Here is a 19,986-nt window from a genome sequence, read left to right as displayed (position 1 = left end):
AACACCTTGTTGAATCAAAGCCTCACTGAGGAATGTGTTCAGAATCTAGTCTCACAAAGCACCCAAGTACAAAAAAAATATTTCTTTATCAAGAGAGAAGGAATTTAAAAGAAATATTGATAGGTACTTTGCTAGTTCTCTGAACAGTATAGCAAAATTAAAAGGGTTGACTTGATGCTCATGTTCCATACATAATCTCTACTACCGATCACCCTTACAAAAACTGGCGCTATATATATATATATGTATATCTTAACATCAGAGTCCTCCTGCTCCCAGTACCCTTGATGGCTTCCACCCTGGCCGTTCCTCACTTAACATCTTTGTCTCCATTCACACAGCTTCATTTTTAACATTTTATCTTCTCTTTTAAGAACAACCTCAAAACTCACTTCTTTCAGCATGTTTTCCGTCACTATTTTCAGCTCCGGTGCTATCTGCTCCCTCTCTCTTCCCTGAGCATATTGAAAATAAGAAAATTAAGATTCACTCAAAGTTAACACAATAGAGAAACAAAATCAGCTGAATTCCTGGTAAACAAACCTCTTCAACTAACTGCATTGACTTTCATTTTACATGTCATATCTTAAATGTAGCTGACTATAGACTCCAGCCTTCAGGGAAAAAGTGCAGACACAGTGACTGCAATGCTGTGAAGGATGCTCACCAGGGCAGACCTGCTTTAAAAATACACACTTTGGAAAACTGCCTTGTCTCCCTCACATTTGGACAGTAGAGAAAAGACTGAATAGAAGTGACAGAAGGAGATGTAGAGGTAACAGAAGATATGCAGCACCCACTGACTAACTGGACTGCCTACCCTATGTATCCTGTTTTCCCCTCTATAATTTACTTATTCCCTCCACAACTGAAATCCACACTCCCAGACTTCCACAACAACTAAAGCTACTTTTATTTTCTTCATCTTGGACCTTAAATCTAAGGCCCTGCTATACCACATGCATCCTCTCTTTTTATACTGAAGGCCCATCTCAACCTAGGAATACTGTTTTATTTTTGTAATAGTGTCATAATACAGTGGTTTCATTCTTTGCTGGCTTTACACAAAACATTACTACTAACTTAAATCACGTACAGATACACAAAAATTCAATACGTATTAAGAAAGGTTAAAGCTATATTTTGCAGCTGAAGGACACCTAGTTTTCCTAATTTCAAACCAAAGTGAATTTTACGTAAGAGAAAGTCTGAAAAAGTCTACCAGTTCACTAGATGGAATACATCACAGAACTTGAAACACCACCTAAATTCAGAATTTTGTTAATTCTCTATATCTGGTGCTACCAACTAGAGGTGTTCAGCATTACACACAAACCCTCATCACTGTGTTTCTCTGTTTCCACTAAAGTAACACATGCTGCTTTTTCCAGCAGAACAAGGATTTGGTGATCATTCCTATTTTAATTTCCATCATTAATTTATGAAGTTAACTTCTCAGTATTAAAGAAATTTGACAAAGGTATAGAATTCACAAAGACACTAAGCTTCTACATGTTTCACAAAAAATAAACTAACAAGCAAAGACAATCATGAAGCAGAAGTTCTCCGCAAAGAAAAAGCCTACATTGTGAGCCAAATGACATTACCATCACAAGGCAGAGTAAAAGGCTTTCTTTAAGGGCTGGCTGTTTAATGATAACAAAATAAACCCCATTCTGACACATGTTCGATTAACCTTTCAGATAGGAGTATGTTTAGTCAATAGCTAGTTTAAAAACAGAAGCTAGTACTGATGGTTAATATTTTATATTGTAACAAAACATGCATCACCCTCCTTTTACAATCAAAAGCATGGTCATTAATTCCTTCTGTGCTACTGTACATACTCAAACTGGCATTGCCTCCCAGTGAGCTAGAACTATACAGAGACTGCATCTTCCATTTCTGATCTCATCTCCTGTTATTCCTTCCGCCCTTCTACAAGATCTCACCCTCATGTTATTTGGATTTGTATTTGGAATAATCTTCTGTATTTGGAATAAGCTTCAACCGCCTATCAAGTCAAGAATCTCTTCCAAAAAAAGACAAGAAGGAAAAACCCACATTCCTTTAGTGTACATTAACAAAGTATTTTTCACCTATCTAGCAGGCTATGAACAATCCAGAATGAACTTCTCTTTTTCCTTTTGATTCCATGAGAACCTCCCTTGTAGACAGCCAGAACCACATTCTCCACTGTTGAGATCTCTGACCATAAGATAACAACTCATTAAAAGTGAGTGTTCCACAATTAAAACTTAACATCTTAACCAGCTTAATAAGCTGATGACTACTCAGAGAAGAATAAAAGTGGAAGGGAAAATTTATTCCCAAGAGGGTATGGCTTTTTCCAACCTGTTTGGGTAAAGAAAGGAAAAACCTAAGGAAATATTACATAGAATTATCCTGACAGTTTTCCTTTCAGAAGGAATCTGAAACAGTCTAACTCTGGAGCTGTCTAATTTCATATAATCTTCATGGTTGGAAAGGACCTTTGAGATCATTGAGTCCAACAAAACAACCTACAATCTCTGCCACTAGAGCACGCCCTGAAGCATCACATCTAGACGTTTCTTAAACACCTCTAGGGATGGTGACTCAACCACCTCCCTGGGCAGGCTGTTCCAGTGCCTGACCACTCTTGCAGTAAAGTCATTCTTCCTGATATCTAATCTAAACCTCCCCTGCTGCAACTTCAGACCATTTCCTCTGGTCCTGTCATTATTCACCTGGGAGAAGAGGCCAACGCCCACCTCTCTCCAACCTCCTTTCAGGTAGTTGTAGAGGGCAATGAGGTCTCCCCTCAGTCTCCTCTTCTCCAAGCTAAACATGCCCAGCTCCCTCAGCCTCTCCTCATATGACCTGGTCTCCAGACCCCTCACCAGCTTGGTAGCTCTCAATTCAATTTCTTTGAATTCGTGAGGTGTCACAGACGAGCATAGTCCCAAGCTTAATTTCAGCTCAACTAAATTCAGGTACACAAGAGAGTCATCCAATTTAAAGATCCACGTGCCCTAACCCATCCTTGTTTTCAGCCAAGAGCGAGCGGCACTTTTAGGCACTTAGTGCCCAAACCCACAGATCCATGCACCAGCTTGTTCAATGAACTTACACTTTAAACACCGATACACAGTCTTTACCAGGACCTGAACTTTTTTTTGCTTTGATGTGAACTCCATGGTTTTGGCTTTAACTTCTTCGCTTTTAAAGCCCAATGCAGTTTCAAGCAAGGGGATGATTAGATTATAAATTCACTAGATTGGGTAAGAATTTTGACTGTTAAGCCACAGAATCTCCAGCCAGTGGACTCTAGAGGCGATTTACTTCCCCGCATTCTAGACACAGAACAAGTTTCCTGATTCAGAAATAAAGGAAAAGAGTCTGCATTGATCCTTGGAAATCCAAAGGAGCAAAACCGAAGGGTCTTACAAACTGGGCTGAAAGAAAACACCTCACTTGCTCCTCTATGAATTTGGCTCTTAACACCTGACGTTGCTTTTCCCACTATTCAGTACCACTGAAGGAAAAACTTGTAAGAAAAATTCTTTAGAAATATTTTGCTGCTGTTTGCCCTAGTAAAACTAACACAGCTAGATTTTCACAGGTGCCATTTGCAGCCCTTTACACATAATTAGAGGTTAGAATTCTTAAATCCTGCTATGTAAAGCCATAACATCAAAAGTCTTTAACAAGACAGAAAGGCAGAGATGAATCTTAGATTTCAACAGAAGTTAAAAATAGAAAATATTTCATTAGTACCCTAAGCATATTTGATGAGAAAATAATTTATGCGCTGAAGTCTACATACTTCTTTCTAGTGACTTTTCAGGCAACTGCCTTCACATTTGATTATTTTTTAAAGATATATGAAGGAATTAGTAACTTTTACTACATAAACCTACATGTAATACTTTTCACTTGTATCTGAATGTTTTGTTACAAATCCATTTTTGATCACAATCCTAACAGTTTCTGGCTACTAAAGCTTCATAAATAAATATAGTTCCCACTGAAGTCACTCCATCTACTGACTAAAAAAAACATCAAGCTCAAAAAAAAAAAAAATCAGGGAAAAAAAAGAGAATTTCTAAACCCGATTCTTTTTACCTTGCTCATCAAGAAGCTTTTTTGTAAGATCTTCTGCCTCATCTCCACAGTCTAGCTCCAGAGGATCATCATTAATATCCAGGTTCTCCAGCTCCAACTCCAAATCCTCGCTCCCAGGTGCTTCCTTATTATCTTTGGCATCTTTTGAATCTATTTAAAAGTTAAGTAGAAATATTAAATTATTAAATACACACAGTCATGGTTAGAATACAGGAGGACTTGCGTTGCTAAACCTATGTCTCTTTAGTGCCTTAGTCTTGTTAAAAGGAAATGGGGAAAAGAATATCTACTTCATGAGACCATACTGTCTCATCTGTTACGTCTCAGTGGTTTGACATCCTTCATATGGCTTTATCCATATACCTGAAAGCCACAAACATTTACCTACATTGGGGTCTGTTAAGGATTTCCAACAGTCTTTAGTGCTTTGGTTTGTTTTGAACTGTAACTTGTACATCTTCATTGGATGACATGCATACATTCAAACGGAACAAGATATTCAGAATGTAGCAATCTACGCCCAAAAGTGCTTAAAATGGATTGCCAGGGCATCACATAGAAAGCGCAAGGAAAAAAACCCTTGCATACTGGGAAGGTCAGATAGAAAACCGGTATCCTCCAAAATTCTAGTAAATGAATATTATAACATTATTCAAAAGGAGCCAGATTCAAAGGTACAAATCCTAATTTAATGTTTGCACTACATATTCTTCATAGCTCAACTAACAGAATTGACAGAGTAAGATAAAGAGAGTGTTTTATACAGACTAAGAAAAAAAGCAAAAAGCAGAACAGGAAGAAGATACTGAAGGCATAAAGTGCTACATAGAAGGTCAAATAAAAATCATACTTTCCTTGAAAACAAATAATCTATGAATCTTTAGATGGAGATTCAGAAAGGAGTAGCTAATATTTTTCTTTGACAACCACACTGGTCCAGCATAGAGCATCCTTCCAAGCAATTACAACATTTTGCTATTCTTTTAGGCCTCCAAGCCTCACTTGCAGACTGTGCTCCATAAAAAAAAAAGTAATTTTCAATGCAAATAACCTTATTAAAATACTTATATTTTTCAAGCAAAAGTGTGACACAACTTCTAAACAGCCCACACATCATATGGAAATAGACAACTCACAAAGCAGGCAACGTGTTTAGAATCCCAGAAAAAATTAGTCTGGAATGGACCTTGGCGAGGTCTCTAGTTCAACCTCTGCTCAAAGTGGATGAGCCCTGTATTCAGACCGTATTTCTCAGGGATTTTTTCCACTTGTCTTGAAAAATCTCTTAAGACAGAGATTCCAGGCTCCCTGGGCAAACTGTTCCAACACCTAATTATCCTCACACAGAAATTTCAGAATTTAGAAATCAGAAAGACAGTCATGAGCTACAACGCTGAAATTCCATTAATACTCACCATTGACATACTCCGCGTGTATTAGAAAATCATGTAGCCTGTGTTTTTGTTGGCATTTCCTCAATGCCAAAACACTGCTCTTATCCAAACGTGCATATTCTGTTACACTTTGAGCCAGTGATGGTGAATGTCATTGTAACTAAAGTCTACCAATGCTGGGTTGCGAACCCAGGGCTGAGTCAGAAGCGAAGCACCATCCAGGCCTTTTAATCTACTGGAATTTTATACTGAGACAGTTAGCTACCATTAACAATTTAGTGGAAAAAACCAGAATGAACACCTTTCAAAGAAGGTAAACTTTTAGGTTTCTCACAGAAAAGTTAGTATTTACTCACATTGGTTCATGTCCAATTATTTTAAATTTAAAATTCCATCAGTATTAAAATGCATTTACTTTTTTCTTCCTTAAAATACCACACCCAAACACAATCCCTCTCCCACATAGTTTCTTCCCTAAAACTTCATCCAAACCAGTGTACTGTCCTGATCAACACAAATTACTTCACTGAAGACTCATTACTTCCATAAAATTTGCATACCTGTTGGATAAGATATGTTAAAGAAATACTCATCTAAACATTCTACCTCTTGATTCATCTTTGCTGGAATCCTTGTTCTGGGAACATTTTTCATTATCTTTAAACAAAATTGCTGGCACAAAAGCCTTTAAGTCGATGAGATTCTCATAGAAGTTTCTAGCATCTTCGTCTTCCCAGATACCCCCCTCCAGGTCATATTCACCAGGTTTTCCTGGCGTGAAGATATCAATACCGGGTCCATGTTCTGCAAAAATAGTGAAACCATAAGAAAGTTACTCACACAAGTTTCTCAACTTATAAAGAGAGGCACCTATAAAGATTAAAAAAAATACTTTTAGAAACATCTTAACCTATTTATTACTACCACTGTTTTCACTTAAATATCGCAATGTAAAATTTAAAGTGCTTTTAACAATCCAATCTTAATACTGGATATAGCAATAAGCTACCTTAAAATCGTAAATTTAGCATTGATAGAAAACAGAGATAGTGTCAGAGTCAAAGTCAAATCAAGTAAAATCAAGCAACACATTATGTGGTATTAGAAAGAAAAGCTATAACAGACTTTAACTACATTTGCATAAAAAGTAATGCTTTGAGCATAATGAACTATATCCCACTGTATTTTAAGAACAGAAGTTTAAAAAGAATAATTTTAAATTTAGAGGTACTCAAGAAATACAGCTTTTTAAGATTCAAGATCACTTCAGACAAAAAAATGATGGAATGGAATCACAGAATGGTTTAGGTTGGAAGAAACCTTAAAGATCATCTAGTTCCAATCCCCCTGCCATCCACTCATGATTTCAACAACATCTCTAAGTCTAAAATTTGAGATTCATTAAGACATTGAATAGCTTTGCCAGTTAAATCCTGTACTTCTCCTGAGGAGTTCAGAGAGCCACTTAGTGACCTACCTGGCTTAACAGTATGTTCCTGCTCATAACATCATGACCCAAAATGGAATTCAAGTTCATTTTTTAACAATATGAGATTTTAAAACTCTAACATATACAGTTCTTTTAATATTAAAAAATGTATTATATTAAATGGAAAGGATTAGGTTTTTTTTTTGTTTCCATTTATTCCGATGTCACCTGAAACAAATCTAAAGCGATATTTCTTAAGTTACCATAACTACACAGTATATACAATAGTTACAGGTACACATTAGGTTTAATTACTTTAATAAAAACCTATGTATTATTCATTCATTGATATCCTTAAAAGGGAAAGCCTAAATAAAAAGAAATCAATAGAAAGAACACATGGGTAACAGGGTTTGGTTAGCTTTCCCACCACATCCAAGCCACGTCCAGCACCTTACTTGCTTTAGAAGACGGCTTACCCTCAGGTGTTGGTTTCTCTTGGGGAAGGTCTGGCATATTTTCATCCAAAAGATCAGCTAGAGATTGAGAATTTGCCAACAGCTTCTGATACGACATTGCAAATTCCTCATATTGCTTGTGTCGATCTTCACTCAGCTCTCCCTTGGAGTGAAGAATGCGCCTACAAGCATCAAAGTTACAGTAAGATGACCTTTTTTCTTAAAATAATTTGAGCTATGATGAACCACTACCCATTTCTCTGAGCAAAGATAACCTTCCCTCTCTGAGGGAACTGTGAGAATACCAGTTTAGACCACAATAGCAAAAGTTTGAGGAACACTATTTTTTTTTCTCCAACCAACCATACTGAATTACCAACTTCAATATCATTGAGGGTCGTACAGTCACAAAAGCTCTAACTTCAATATCCAAAGAGAAAGGCTAACTTTTTTCTTCTGCCATGATTATCTATAACAGTCCTGCATTACAAAAATACTTTTAAAGTTAAAACATTCAACTTACACGAAAGCTGGATAAAAGTTGCTTTCCATCTGTAACAATACATTTCCATGTCATTCAAATGGGCAACCATTGCCAGGAGGCTCAAGAAAAGTTGCATGTTAAGACCAGCCCATTAATTTTCCAACAAACCAAATTATCTCAAGGCAATCAGTCCAAATTAAGAGCTGTTACATTTTTCACTTGCTCTTTGTTTTCTTTTATGAAACTCTCCACACTTATTTTAAATTCTCATTTTTAAAATTGAAATCCACTGCCAAAAGCAACTTGCATTTGAAGGAGCATAATCACTGGTTACAAATGCACAGTAAAGCAGCTTCAGGATTACATGCACAACAGTACAACTCAATTTTCTTACCAAACTTTTTTTAGACAAAATTTAGATTTAGACAAAAACATATCAAGAACTTTCAGTAGTTTGATCCAAATATACAGAACAAGGCAATCTCTGCTAGTACAAAGCTTGCCACGGGAGGCTGATGAAAGACTGTCATCCTTGATTCTAGGTTAACCAAGAATAAGCTGGTTGCTCATTAGCAACGGTCTAGTTTGTCCTCAGCTAAGGCTCCTAAAAAGTGCATCCATGACATGATCCATTCTGCGTGAATAGTTCTTACATGGATGAGGCACAATCAGTTCTTTACCAGTAAAGGACAGTTCGGGCCAGCTTAGCTGTTTAGGGACCTATTACAGCAAATGCACAAATGGGCTCAGATCAAACATGGCCTTTCACAGGGAAGCTGACAGAAAGAGCCTAGCATGTCTCCAATTTGTTTTACAGTAGCTTGAATAATGCTAGTAACATTGGACTAACAAGCTGTAACCACTGACAACTCACCCTGCACTGTGATGAAAGCATCAGAAGATAAAATTTGAAATAAGGTGCAGATGTCTTAATTCCCAAAGTAGGTTGCATCATTACATTATCATTAGACATTTATTAAGCAATAAGTATACAATCCCATTCTTGCCAAAAGACTCAAACATTTTATGGCATAAAAATTCTAAAGCAGTTTAGGCAATGTAAGTTGAGGGATAACAATCTTGGCTTTTTTCAGTTACAGATTAATTGTAAAACAAAAGTCATCTTTGTACACAACATTCACAGGGTGAGCAACAAAATCCCTGTCTGCTCAGAACCAAAACTTGACATAGATGTCTTGCTAGAGGACAAGAAGAAGTAACATCAGCAAAAATTCCTATTTCTTGACCCTCTTACAAAAACACACCTATATAACATGTATTACCTGCTTCTGCAGAGCAGGAAAAACTAACAAATTAAATAACCACTAACAATTTCTGAAGTGCAGTAGTTCAGTTTGGATTCAAAAAAGATGTTAAGTGCCAATTCATAGCCTTTCCATGGAGGCAGCTATCCATTAGGTACATATTTTAAGTTTAAAATAGACCAGCAGCTTCATAAACATGAGCACTGAAGCTCTGTGCTATTATTAAAAAACAAAAAAGCCAAGTGCTGTAACAGTACAAGTTTCAGTTCTCAGTTTCAGTTCCCAAAAGAGAAGTGTTAACAAATTCAAGCAAGCTAAAGCATACTAAGCAAACTTTTAAAGCACAACTCATTTTTGAATACAATTAGAAGTACAGCATATAGTACTTATCTTACTTTATGTCTCTTCAGAATTTCACAAAGTACCACAACGCAAGTTCAGCAGATCTTAAACACATCCTTAATTTAGACAAAAGAAGTTTCTTCCACATCTAACACTCATTTTCAAAAACTCACACTAGAGTTTGAGAATCAAGTCGTTTCCTTCCAGTGACACAGCCTGCATAAGTTTTGCTGTGCCCTTAGCTGTGTAACCAAACAACCATCAGGTTCTACTGTCAAAGCGTAACTCAAGGTAGTTTTCTTTATTATCCACTTGCAGAAACCCTTATGTCTAATAATGCTTTAATTTTACCTAAACAATTCAACAGGTAACACAATATTAAAGCACTGCTAAGGTTAGCATATTAATTTTCCGGTAACTCAACCAATCTGTACAGCTTGAATTACTTCACAGACACTGTCCTGACACAGGTAAATCCAAGACATGTTTACTTGACAACATGTCATAACCTGGACATGTGACACTGGTGATGCACAAGAGGGAACAGTTCGTTCCCTGTTCACTTCACCAGTTCTGGAGTAACAATGGAAATAAAAGCTGTTGCTATCAGCAAAGTGGATCGGGTTTCAAATATAGAGGACCATTTTTTTTCCCCCCAATAGGATCATTCCTTTTTAAAAAAAAAAATGAAACAACAACAAAAATAAACCAACCACAAACCAACAAAAACCCAATAACACATCTCCACAACCACTTTTCAGAAATCCACAGTTCAGGAAGATTTCTATAGTATTCACAGGCTTCTTGTCAGGCAAGCTCTGTCTTTGACCTCATGCCTTGCACATCCCCAGCGTGCAAATGCCAAGCATCTCTCTTGTTACAGACACATTATAAGCAAATAAAATTAGCCAGGAAAGTTTCTGGATGTCTTGTATCTTTAACAAAACTTATTCCTCAACTTTTATTAAGCAGCTACTACAAACATCTAAAAGTTCAGACACAGATAAATAATAAAATTATCTTCATCCAGTGATAAACTATACTTTTTCACATTCCTTCCCCAAAACAAAGCTTTGCACTGAAGTTCAGGGCATTCAGATCCGGGGCATAAAGAGTCTCTAGTCTGATCTGCTCAAAGCAGGCTCAATGATGAGACTGGACCAGGCTGCCCAAGGCTCTATCCAGTCATTTTTATCTAGTTGTGCAAGTAAACATTGAAGTGTATTTTCCTCTCCCAGATCACTTACGTTCTTTCTTCTTCGTGGTTTCTTAACGTTCTTTGCATCTCTTGGAAATTTTTTTATATTTTATTTCCTACCATACAGACTTTATAACACTCACTCTTTAAAACTCCAGCCAGAACCAATTATTATTGGGAAAGTATAAAAGTTTATATTCATTAACTTTAAAAAAATAACTAAGTCAATAACACACTTTAAAGTAATAAGGTACTTGGCAGAAATAATAGTAGCTCAAAAGTCAGTTTATGGCCCTGTGAAATACACCACTTAGTTGATCCAGACCGGGTGGGACACAACAGAATACCCATTAGCACAATGGATCCAAGTTTAAAGTCTGGGAACATCAAATTTCAACATATTGCAAGCATGCATTTGGCTCTGGACTGATGTTCAGCCTTTCACTTGAAACCTGTGCCTACACACAGCAATGCATTCATTTCTGCCTGCCTAGAACCCTTCCAAACAGATTTAAGAAGGACTTATGTTTTAAGACCTTCAATATTTCACATAGACATTTAAGAAGATTCAAATCAAATTGTCTATACCCTCCAACATTTTAATACATAAAATTTACCCACACTAAAGTCTAAGGGATACCTTGTCAATCTAACCTAATTTTTCCTCCATACTGGTACACTAAAAAAAGTTAACAAGCCAATGCCATTGTGGCATATGCTCCGTTAGATACGTGTGGGTGGAAAGGGAGAAATCAGATTGTGCCAACTGGAAAAGGACAGTACCAGCTGGAAAAGAAACATTACTCTCAAGCTGCCAAGGGAGCATCACCAAACTAATAGAGTTAAGCAAATTAAAGCTAAAGGTCAACCTCCCTTTTCTTTAAAGATATTCAAAGAGTCTGTTTGGTTTCTGCTTTTTAAATATACAGAGCAGATTTAGAACTTTTTTTAGATATATTGCAGAATACTTATCTTCTACACACCACTAACAGACTGTGTTTACAAATACTGCAACAAATCCAGGCATTTCATAAATAAACTTTTTTTCCCCAAAAAATAAAAAGCAACATTCAAGTGTCACCTGTTTTGTCTTTCAATATTTTGTAGCTCCCTGTGGTCCCTTTTCAGGTGTTTGGTCAAAGACGTAAAGTATTCCTTCAACAAATTCTGGAAGGGCTGTTGTTTCTCTGGGCTAATTATCTCACTAGGAGGAAAGCTCAAGTTAAACTTCTCTGCAACAGTTTTTACTTTCCTTGGCACCAAACCAGCAATGTCATCTCCACAGTGCCGACAAAAGCTGATAACCACAGAAACATGAGTGTGGGATTCTCGATCAGCATTAATAATATTTTTAAGCTGCTCATAGATTAAAGAGAGACCTTCCTTGTCAGTGAAAATCCCAACTATTGTCAATTCTGCAATGAAACGCAGATCAGTTCTTAACTTGGTAATGTTAGGAGTCTTCTCTTCCTTCCTTGCTTCAAAATGTTTTTTCCAAGCCTGAAGTAACGAAGGAGCAAAATCAGCATAGCGCTGGTGAAAGAGGGAACACAAGTGCACAGCGCAGTTCACATCTGATATTTTCAGTTTGGCTTCCACAATAGAAGCGACTGCTTCTGCAATGTATTTGCTTAAGTTCAGGCTATTAAAGTCATGGGACAAGGAGTCCCTTTGTTGCTCTGTAATGGTTTTCAGCTTCTTAACAAAAGCTGTGTTCTTCTTCAGACTGGAATCTAGTCTGCTGAAGAAGTTTTCCTCAGGGCGATTGTCTGGTGCATTCTGGTTTTTGCTGCGGAGCTCTTTTCTTGCCTGATGGCGCTCCCAAGCTTCCTGGTGGAGCTGATGTGCTTCCTCTTTTTCTCTAAGAGAAATAAAAATTAGTCATTTTCATTACAGAACCTTACTTTCACGTTAACAGTTCAAAGAAAAAAAAAGTCATAGTTGGAAACCCTCCAGTAGTTCTAAAGACAGTTTCCCCTTAATACTCTATTTTTAAATATTTAACAAGGTAATCCTAGAAAGCTAAAGCACCTGCTTCATAAACTACTTTGTTTAATTTTTTGCTGCAAAAGGCAAGCACTACTTGTTAAAAACCTAAGTTTCAAACATACGCAGAACGTATTAATTCCAGCAGACTTAGAAAATGTAAACATAAAACTCCATTTATTCCAGGCAGAGATGAAGTGCTTACAGAAGAGGACAACCACCTTTCAACAGGTTACTGTATTACACAGTTAAGGGAAATCTTTTATTCCCAGACTACTGAAACCACATAGAAAATTTTAAATAGGTGAAATACATCTGTCCCAGCTAGAATTCAGCTATGACATTGCCTCCGTCTCACAAAGTGACATATTTCAAACACAAGAATGTCTAGAATCTTGGATTTATCAGTCTAAAGATGCCATCGTCCACACTGCAATACCTTTTGATAACATAGTAAGAAACACTGTCTTGGTAACGTCACATACTAAACTGTCAGGTTACATTCTCTGTTTGCCATCCAGGTATCAATTGTCTATGCTTGATTAAAAGAAATTACAGCCATCCCCCACAGTAGATTTGCTCCTGTTACGGTCTGTGGACCTGTTAAAGCCTGTATTCCCAATTTTATGACACTAACACTTCTCCATCTTAAACGAAACTGTGCTTCTTCACTCAATCATATTTGTGCATTATATGGTCATCACATGGAGAACACTATCACAAACCTGTATTAGAGACTAAAGCAACAGAGGTTAGAGGTTAAAACTCAAGACTACATAGAAGTCATAAAGCATGCTCCGCTAGCCATGTAACATTTATAACACTACACACAACTTATAATAAGTAACTCAAGCAGTTCATCTTTCATAATTCTGTCCACAGCCCTGACAGCAGGACTACAGCATTCCACACAATTAAACCATTAAAAGACAACTTACTTCAATTGGGCAGCCGCTTCTTCTTGTTTCTTTTTCTCTTCCTCCTCTAGTTTCTTTTTCTCCTCTTCTTCAAGTTTCTTTTTTTCTTCCTCTTCTTTCTTCTTTTGCTCTTCTTCTGCCTTTACTTTATCCTCTTCTTTTTTCTTCCGCTCCTTGTCATCTTTTTTTCTTTTATCCTCTTCCAGTTTTTTCTTTTTATCTTCAGGAATCTTTAACGTCTCTCTCTTCATGCCAACCTTGACATCTTCTTTTGGCTTCTCCCTGGTGCTCACTGGTCGCCTTTCACTAAATTCTTTTTCTTTATTATTTAAGAGAGATTCTTTTTCTTCCATATTTGCTGGCTTTTTGCGCTCAGCTGGCATTGTGTTACCCAGGCAAGTCTGCAGAATCACAGGAAAAGAAGTACTTTTAACTTGCTGTTGATACATAAAGTCACTTTCACAGCACACCCATACTCACTTAGTTCTTAACTAAGTAAGATAACTCATCAATGCCTGACTCAGAGTAAAATACAAGTTTAAGGTTAAGTTTTCTTGAACTAAGCAATGGACCTAACAACAGGTAAAAACTAATCATTTTGTTATAGTGTTGTACTGCAAAGTTGTCTTCAGCACGAGTTGTTAAGTAAAGTCATTTGAAGTTTCTGCAAGTTGAGGAATACAAGAGCTTGGAATATAAACAGTAGCCCACATGGAAAAAAAATATGCAAGACTGATGGAAGCAAAGTACTCCCAACTTAAAAATGAATAAAAATATCCAATTCATCAGCACCTGTGCCTCACTGTCCTTTCTACACATCTAAGAACACTTCCCATTCCACTACCTCTACTTAGGATCATAGGATAATGCAGGTTAGATGGGACTTCAAGGGGTTCAGCCTCCTGCTCAAAGCAGGGTCAACTATGAGGTCAGACAAGATTGCTCTAGGCTCCAATCTTGAAAGTTTCCAAAGAAGACAACTGCATCACCTCTCCAGCCAACCTGCTCCAATGCCTGCCTGTCCTCATTGTTAAAAGGCATCATCTCATTCCCCTCTTTCCTTACCTCTCCCCAAGACTTCCCCAGTCACCTAAAGCACTCTTCCATATAGCACAAGTACCAGCTGGAAAAGTGTGCTGTGCTGCCTAAGATGTACGCACAAACCTCCCTACCAGCAGAAGAAGTGGAAGCGATAGTGGAAAGGCTACAATTATCAAGAGTTATCAAAGGCTCCAATTTGTATCTCCTTCTACTCAACCCATGTTTTTCCAAGTAGTTGTAGGAGCTTTAGCATGTCTGGGGTTTCTAGCCCTCTAATCTTTAGTTTAATTTGGCTAAGAATACAAAACATAACAAATACTGAACAAAAAAGGATAGAATCACAGAATAATTTAGATCAGAAGGAAAACTCTGGAGGCCACCTATTCCATTTTGACACTCATTTATGGAAGTGAGACCATCAAATCAGCATTGCTTAAACGAGTACTAGCAAATTTGGCTCCCTAATGCATGTCTACAACTACAAGGTTTCACAGCTTAACATTTCAAACATGCTGATCTACATCATCTTAAAACAGTATCATTAAATCAGTACTTAACCAAGAGGAAAAAAAAAAATATCAACAAAACACAGACAATTAAGCAGCCCCCCAAGCCCCTTCATATTAAAGGTCTGAACTAATTTTTCCATTTCTGTAGGCCAATTAAGTGGGACCTGTTCCTCACAGATCCACCTGGCAGATGCAAATCCTCTACACGTTCTGTTTCAAATTCAACAATAACAGTTTATTCATCTTTTCTCACTACAAATCCACATTGGAAATTCCATCAGTTTGAGACAACTAAACTATCTCTCCCACCGTTTTTAACAATTAACAAGAGGGGTTTGAAAGGGAAGCTTTTAGCATTTAAACATCACTGTAATATCTTACTAGCAAGACTAGGTCCATTAGAACATTGGATGAGACACTCTGATAATTTTATTAAAGTGTTTTTCACCAAGAAGTCTATTAAACAAGAAAACAGAGTAATACATTCATTTAAAAAAAAAAAGGCATTAAATGCTGAAAGATGATAAATTAGGAACCAAGTTTAAAAAGGAAAACATTGTCAGAAAACAGTTGTTTGATTAAAGAAATGCTGGAAAGGTATGTCACATTTACAATACTCCAGCTTTTATCTTTGTCCCCCACACCTGTTGTTAGCAGGGTATCCAATTACAAATGGGAAAGAAAAACCCAACAAAATAAAATATGCAGCTACACACATAACTTCTAAAACATGGTCACTTACAAGATTATTACAGTACTCAAAATCTTACTAAATTTAGGAACAAAGAATTATGTTTTAAAGATGTATCTGACATTTGCTTGTATAAAAGCAAAATAGAGAAGATGGGACAAAAAGAAAAGAGATGGAGCATAATTGGGTACATTGTGATTTCGACCACAAAGCAGTATTATCTGCCTTTTCCCCCATAAACACTGGTGACCAAAATAACCCCAACAATAGATTTCTATCCTGTATCACATAATACATATGTTACACTACTCCTCACTACCTGCTATGTATATAGCTCCTTATCTCTCAAACCCTTCCAAACGCACTGCCAGCTCATTTATGTCAACCAACCACCAATAGCAGGAGGCAGGCAGTGCAGTTGCTGCCTCCAAACTATACGCACACCGATGCGCTGGTCAGCATGCCAGTGTCAGCTAACAGCACAGGCAAAACAGAACTGTCCACTGAGCATATGCTATAGCCCTTCCCTTAGCAGGAATGTTAATTTATACCTTGTTACTTTTCCTCAGCTGCCAGTTATCGTAAGATCGGTAAGGGAGTTTATACCTTCAGAACATCTGCCTAAATTCACTGAAACTGTCCCGAAAGGTTCAAAACTTGTAGGAAGCAGAGAAAAAAAAAAGCAACAGGTTTGCTTAGGCCTCATTTACATGGGAAATCAGGCTGAAGATACACAGTTTGGTCCAGATTAAGGGAATGCTGAGGAAACATTAAGAGAAACTTAATCATTAAGAGAACTTATATTTAATACCTAATGTTTACGTGAACGTACTGATGAAGAGGCAAGATAATGACATGAAGTTCATAAGCCAATAGATAGGAAGAACTGATACTCACAGTTGAAAACTAGAAAGGGCAGAGGAGACAGATACAAGACAAGCTTTCCATATGCTTTTGGACTCTTGGCAGTCCATTTTTGTAGTGACATTTAGATACTTTAACACTCTATCTTAGTTTCATCACTTACAGATGCAATTTTTCCAGAATAAATGATTTATCTTAATTTTTCACTACTTGACCTACCTTATTCTTACTTAAGAAATGTTTTATTGTAACTGAATTTCTACGTAGTCCTTTTCATACTAATCTCAGAATTTGAAAAGATGATGGGATTGGGTTCATGAGTCTCTAGGCTTGGAAACTTAAGAAACAGGTCTTAAAATACACAGGCAACATTTAAGAACAAGCACCTACGTACTTACTCTCAAAGAAACCAAAAATTCATAGAAGGTATCCAGCATCACTAACCTAGTAACCATTCAAAATAAAAGGATAAACATCAACACCTTGGCCCAATATGCTTACATCCTATCAAATCAATAAAAATAGCCTTTTGTCACAGACTGCAGTACCATGAGCCATAATCTCAATCCTTGCAAACACAAGTATGGCGTGAAGAAATATGGCTTTATTAAACTAAGAATACTGAGATTTTTCACTTTTTTTCAACTGATCACATAAACATTCCTTTATGCAGCTACTCTATTACAAAAGTGATAAAGAAAAAGAATGTAGGCAAGATGTCCAACTTTTGACCGGCTGAAAAACCTCAAAGAGCAACAAACTTCTTCATCGCTAGAAAATTAAAAGCTTCAAGAACTGAAATGTAATAAAAGCTTCTCTTAAAGTAAGGGAAGGAACATAACAAAAATACCATGGTCAGTCAGATGAAAATAAACTTAGCCACAAGTTTTGAAAGATGAGACGCAGAGCAAGACAGGAAATTATAGTGCAGAGAAAGAAGCCCCCCCCCTACACACAGGCGGGGAAGGCAGACGTGCCTAACCAGCCAGGCAGTTTTACTTTCGATTCCATACATCTCAAAGAAAGTGTTTTGCTGTCAGATCTGCAGGAACAGGCTTTTCACTGGGGGAAAATAAAAGAGGCCTAACAGACAAGTCACTAAATATACACAGAGCAAGAGGCTCCTTGGCCAAAAACCCTCCTCGCTTCCCTCTAGACACCCCTACACATGTAAACCCAGGCAGGCGGGCTCTCCAACGACCCGGCCACCTGCCCGGGCTCTGCCTTCCCGGCTGAGAAAAACAGCCGCCTGCCCCGCTCCCTGCCACCGCCTCTCAGTGCCCTGCACGCACCCTCACCCCCCCAGCCCTTCCTTCTCACCTAACACCCCCCCACCCACCTCACCCTTCCCTTCTCCTCACCCCCACCGCTTACTCCTCCTCACCCTCACAGCCCCCTCTACCCCGGGACGCCTCAGCCCCGAGGAACCCTCTCCCCGCGCCGCCTCACGGCCCCCGCCTCTGGCAGGCCCTCCCACCGGGCCCTCTTCCCCACACACCGCGGCGCCGCCCGCCCGCTCCACCCTCCGGGCCGCTCTAGCCCGAACGGCTCGCGTGGCCCCACCACCCCCGGCCCAGCTACCTCCGCCCGGTGCAGACATCGGCCCGGCCCGCCGGGAAGCGCCGACTCCTCCACCCGCCACAGCCCCCACCCCGAGGCCCCCTCGCTCTTCTCCCCTCACGACGCCCGCCGCGCTCCCTCCTGGGGCGCCCGGCGCGCTGCCTGACCGACGGCAACGCCCCGAGTCCGCTCGCACCGCCCGCACCTCGGCGTCGAGGCACGATAGAAAGGGTGGCGTCCCCGAATCGTCCCGTCGCCTGCCCTCCGGAAGGCTCGGTGAGCCGCGCTTTCCGACGGGTGGCGGTCAGGCAGCGCGGTGGGCAGCCCCGGGTCGGGGTCCTGACGGCGGACGGCCCTGCTCGGGTTACCGGGAGGCTGCGGAGCCGGAAGTGGGGGAGGAAGGCGGCGGGGAGGCTTGGCGGCTCCGTCCCTCACGGCGGTGGGGGGAGTGTGTGGGGGGAAGTAGGTCCTGAATGGCGCTTTCTTGGTGGCCTCAGCGGCACGATTCGGCTTGTCGCCCCGCGTGACGTCACTGCTGTGACGTGTCTCTGGCCGTGAGGCGTCAGGGCGCGTCACGCTGGTCGTTATGTCAGGGTGGTGTCTCTGAGGGGGGGAACTCGGGTGGGCCCACCCGGCACGGCGCTGCTTGGTCTGGGCAGGTTGTCACTGTGATAAAATACTAGGAATAACAGGGGCGTAGTACCAAGTTATGACCTAATCTGATGATTTAATGGATGTTGTCTTGCATTTTGTAGTCTAAATCTGACATCTCCACTTTGTCCTCCTGCCCTGCCCGGTGTTCTTGTCTGGACATCTGAAGGCATTTCACAGTGGTAAATTTAATTGCACAAAACCTCCCCGTTTACTCGAAACGCTTATGATCCACGTCTGGGCACGATGGTGGCTCTTGGGCAACCCCAGAATCACAGAATGGTAGGGAGTGGAAGGGATCTCTGGAGACCATCTAGCCCAACCACCTGCCAGAGCAGGGTCACCCAGAGCAGGTTGCACAGGAACGTGTCCAGGTGGGGTTTGAATGTCTCCAGAGAAGGAGACTCCACCACCTCTCTGGGCAGCCTGTGCCAGGGCTCTGCCACCCTCAGGGTAAAGAAGTTCCTCCTCATGTTTAGGTGGAACTTCCTGTGTTCCAGCTTGTGCCCGTTGCCCCGTGTCCTGTTGCCGGGCACCACTGAAAAGAGCCTGGCCCCATCCTCCTGACACCCACCCTTTAAGTATTTAGAAGTGTTGATAAGATCCCCCCTCAGCTGTCTTTTTTCCAGACTGAAGGGACCCAAATCCCTCAGTCTTTCTTCATGAGAGGTGTTCCAGTCCCCTAATCATCTTGGTAGCCCTTTGCTGTACCCTCTCCAGCAGTTCCCTGTCCTTCTTGAACCGGGGAGCCCAGAACTGGACACAGTACTCCAGGTACGGCCTCACCAGGGCAGAGCAGCGGGGGAGGATGACCTCCCTCGACCTGCTGGCCACACTCTTCTTGATGCAGCCCAGGATGCCATTGGCCTTCTTGGCCACAAGGGCACATTGCTGGCTCATGGTCATCCTGTTGTCCACCAGGACTCCCAGGTCTCTTTCAGCTGAGCTGCGCTCCAGCAGGTCAGCCCCCGACCTGTCCTGGTGCATGGGGTTATTCCTCCCCAGGTGCAGGACCCTACACTTGCCCTTATTGACTTTCATAAGGTTTCGAAATTTGCCCGAGCTGGAAAACGCTGGTGCCACCCTGAAT

General features: G+C 39.9%; 1 protein-coding gene across 6 annotated transcripts in view; it reads right to left on the bottom strand.

Moving 5' to 3' along the window:
* The window catches only part of UPF2 (UPF2 regulator of nonsense mediated mRNA decay), a 69,907-nt gene extending 51,219 nt beyond the window's left edge, over positions 1-18,688 (bottom strand). For 4 of the 6 annotated variants that reach the window (XR_008464880.1, XM_054191676.1, XM_054191686.1 and 1 more), the window contains exons 1-6: positions 18,267-18,414; positions 13,602-13,981; positions 11,759-12,538; positions 7,410-7,570; positions 6,108-6,305; positions 4,108-4,257 (exon numbers count right to left, since the gene is read on the bottom strand). Coding sequence is in view for 3 of the 6 variants with exons in the window: in XM_054191676.1 (XP_054047651.1) it covers positions 4,108-4,257; positions 6,108-6,305; positions 7,410-7,570; positions 11,759-12,538; positions 13,602-13,963 (1,651 nt within the window). In the remaining 3 variants the exon portion in view is untranslated. Of the gene's footprint in view, positions 1-4,107; positions 4,258-6,107; positions 6,306-7,409; positions 7,571-11,758; positions 12,539-13,601; positions 13,982-18,069; positions 18,088-18,266; positions 18,415-18,450 lie in introns of those variants that run through there. The other 2 variants (XR_008464882.1, XR_008464885.1) reach the window with 2 other exon arrangements.
* Positions 18,689-19,986: the final 1,298 nt, after the last annotated feature.

Source organism: Rissa tridactyla, chromosome 1 (assembly GCF_028500815.1).
Source record: "Rissa tridactyla isolate bRisTri1 chromosome 1, bRisTri1.patW.cur.20221130, whole genome shotgun sequence".
NCBI lineage: Eukaryota > Metazoa > Chordata > Aves > Charadriiformes > Laridae > Rissa > Rissa tridactyla.
Note: the sequence above shows the minus strand (reverse complement) of the source record. Positions and strands in the feature narration are given on the sequence as shown.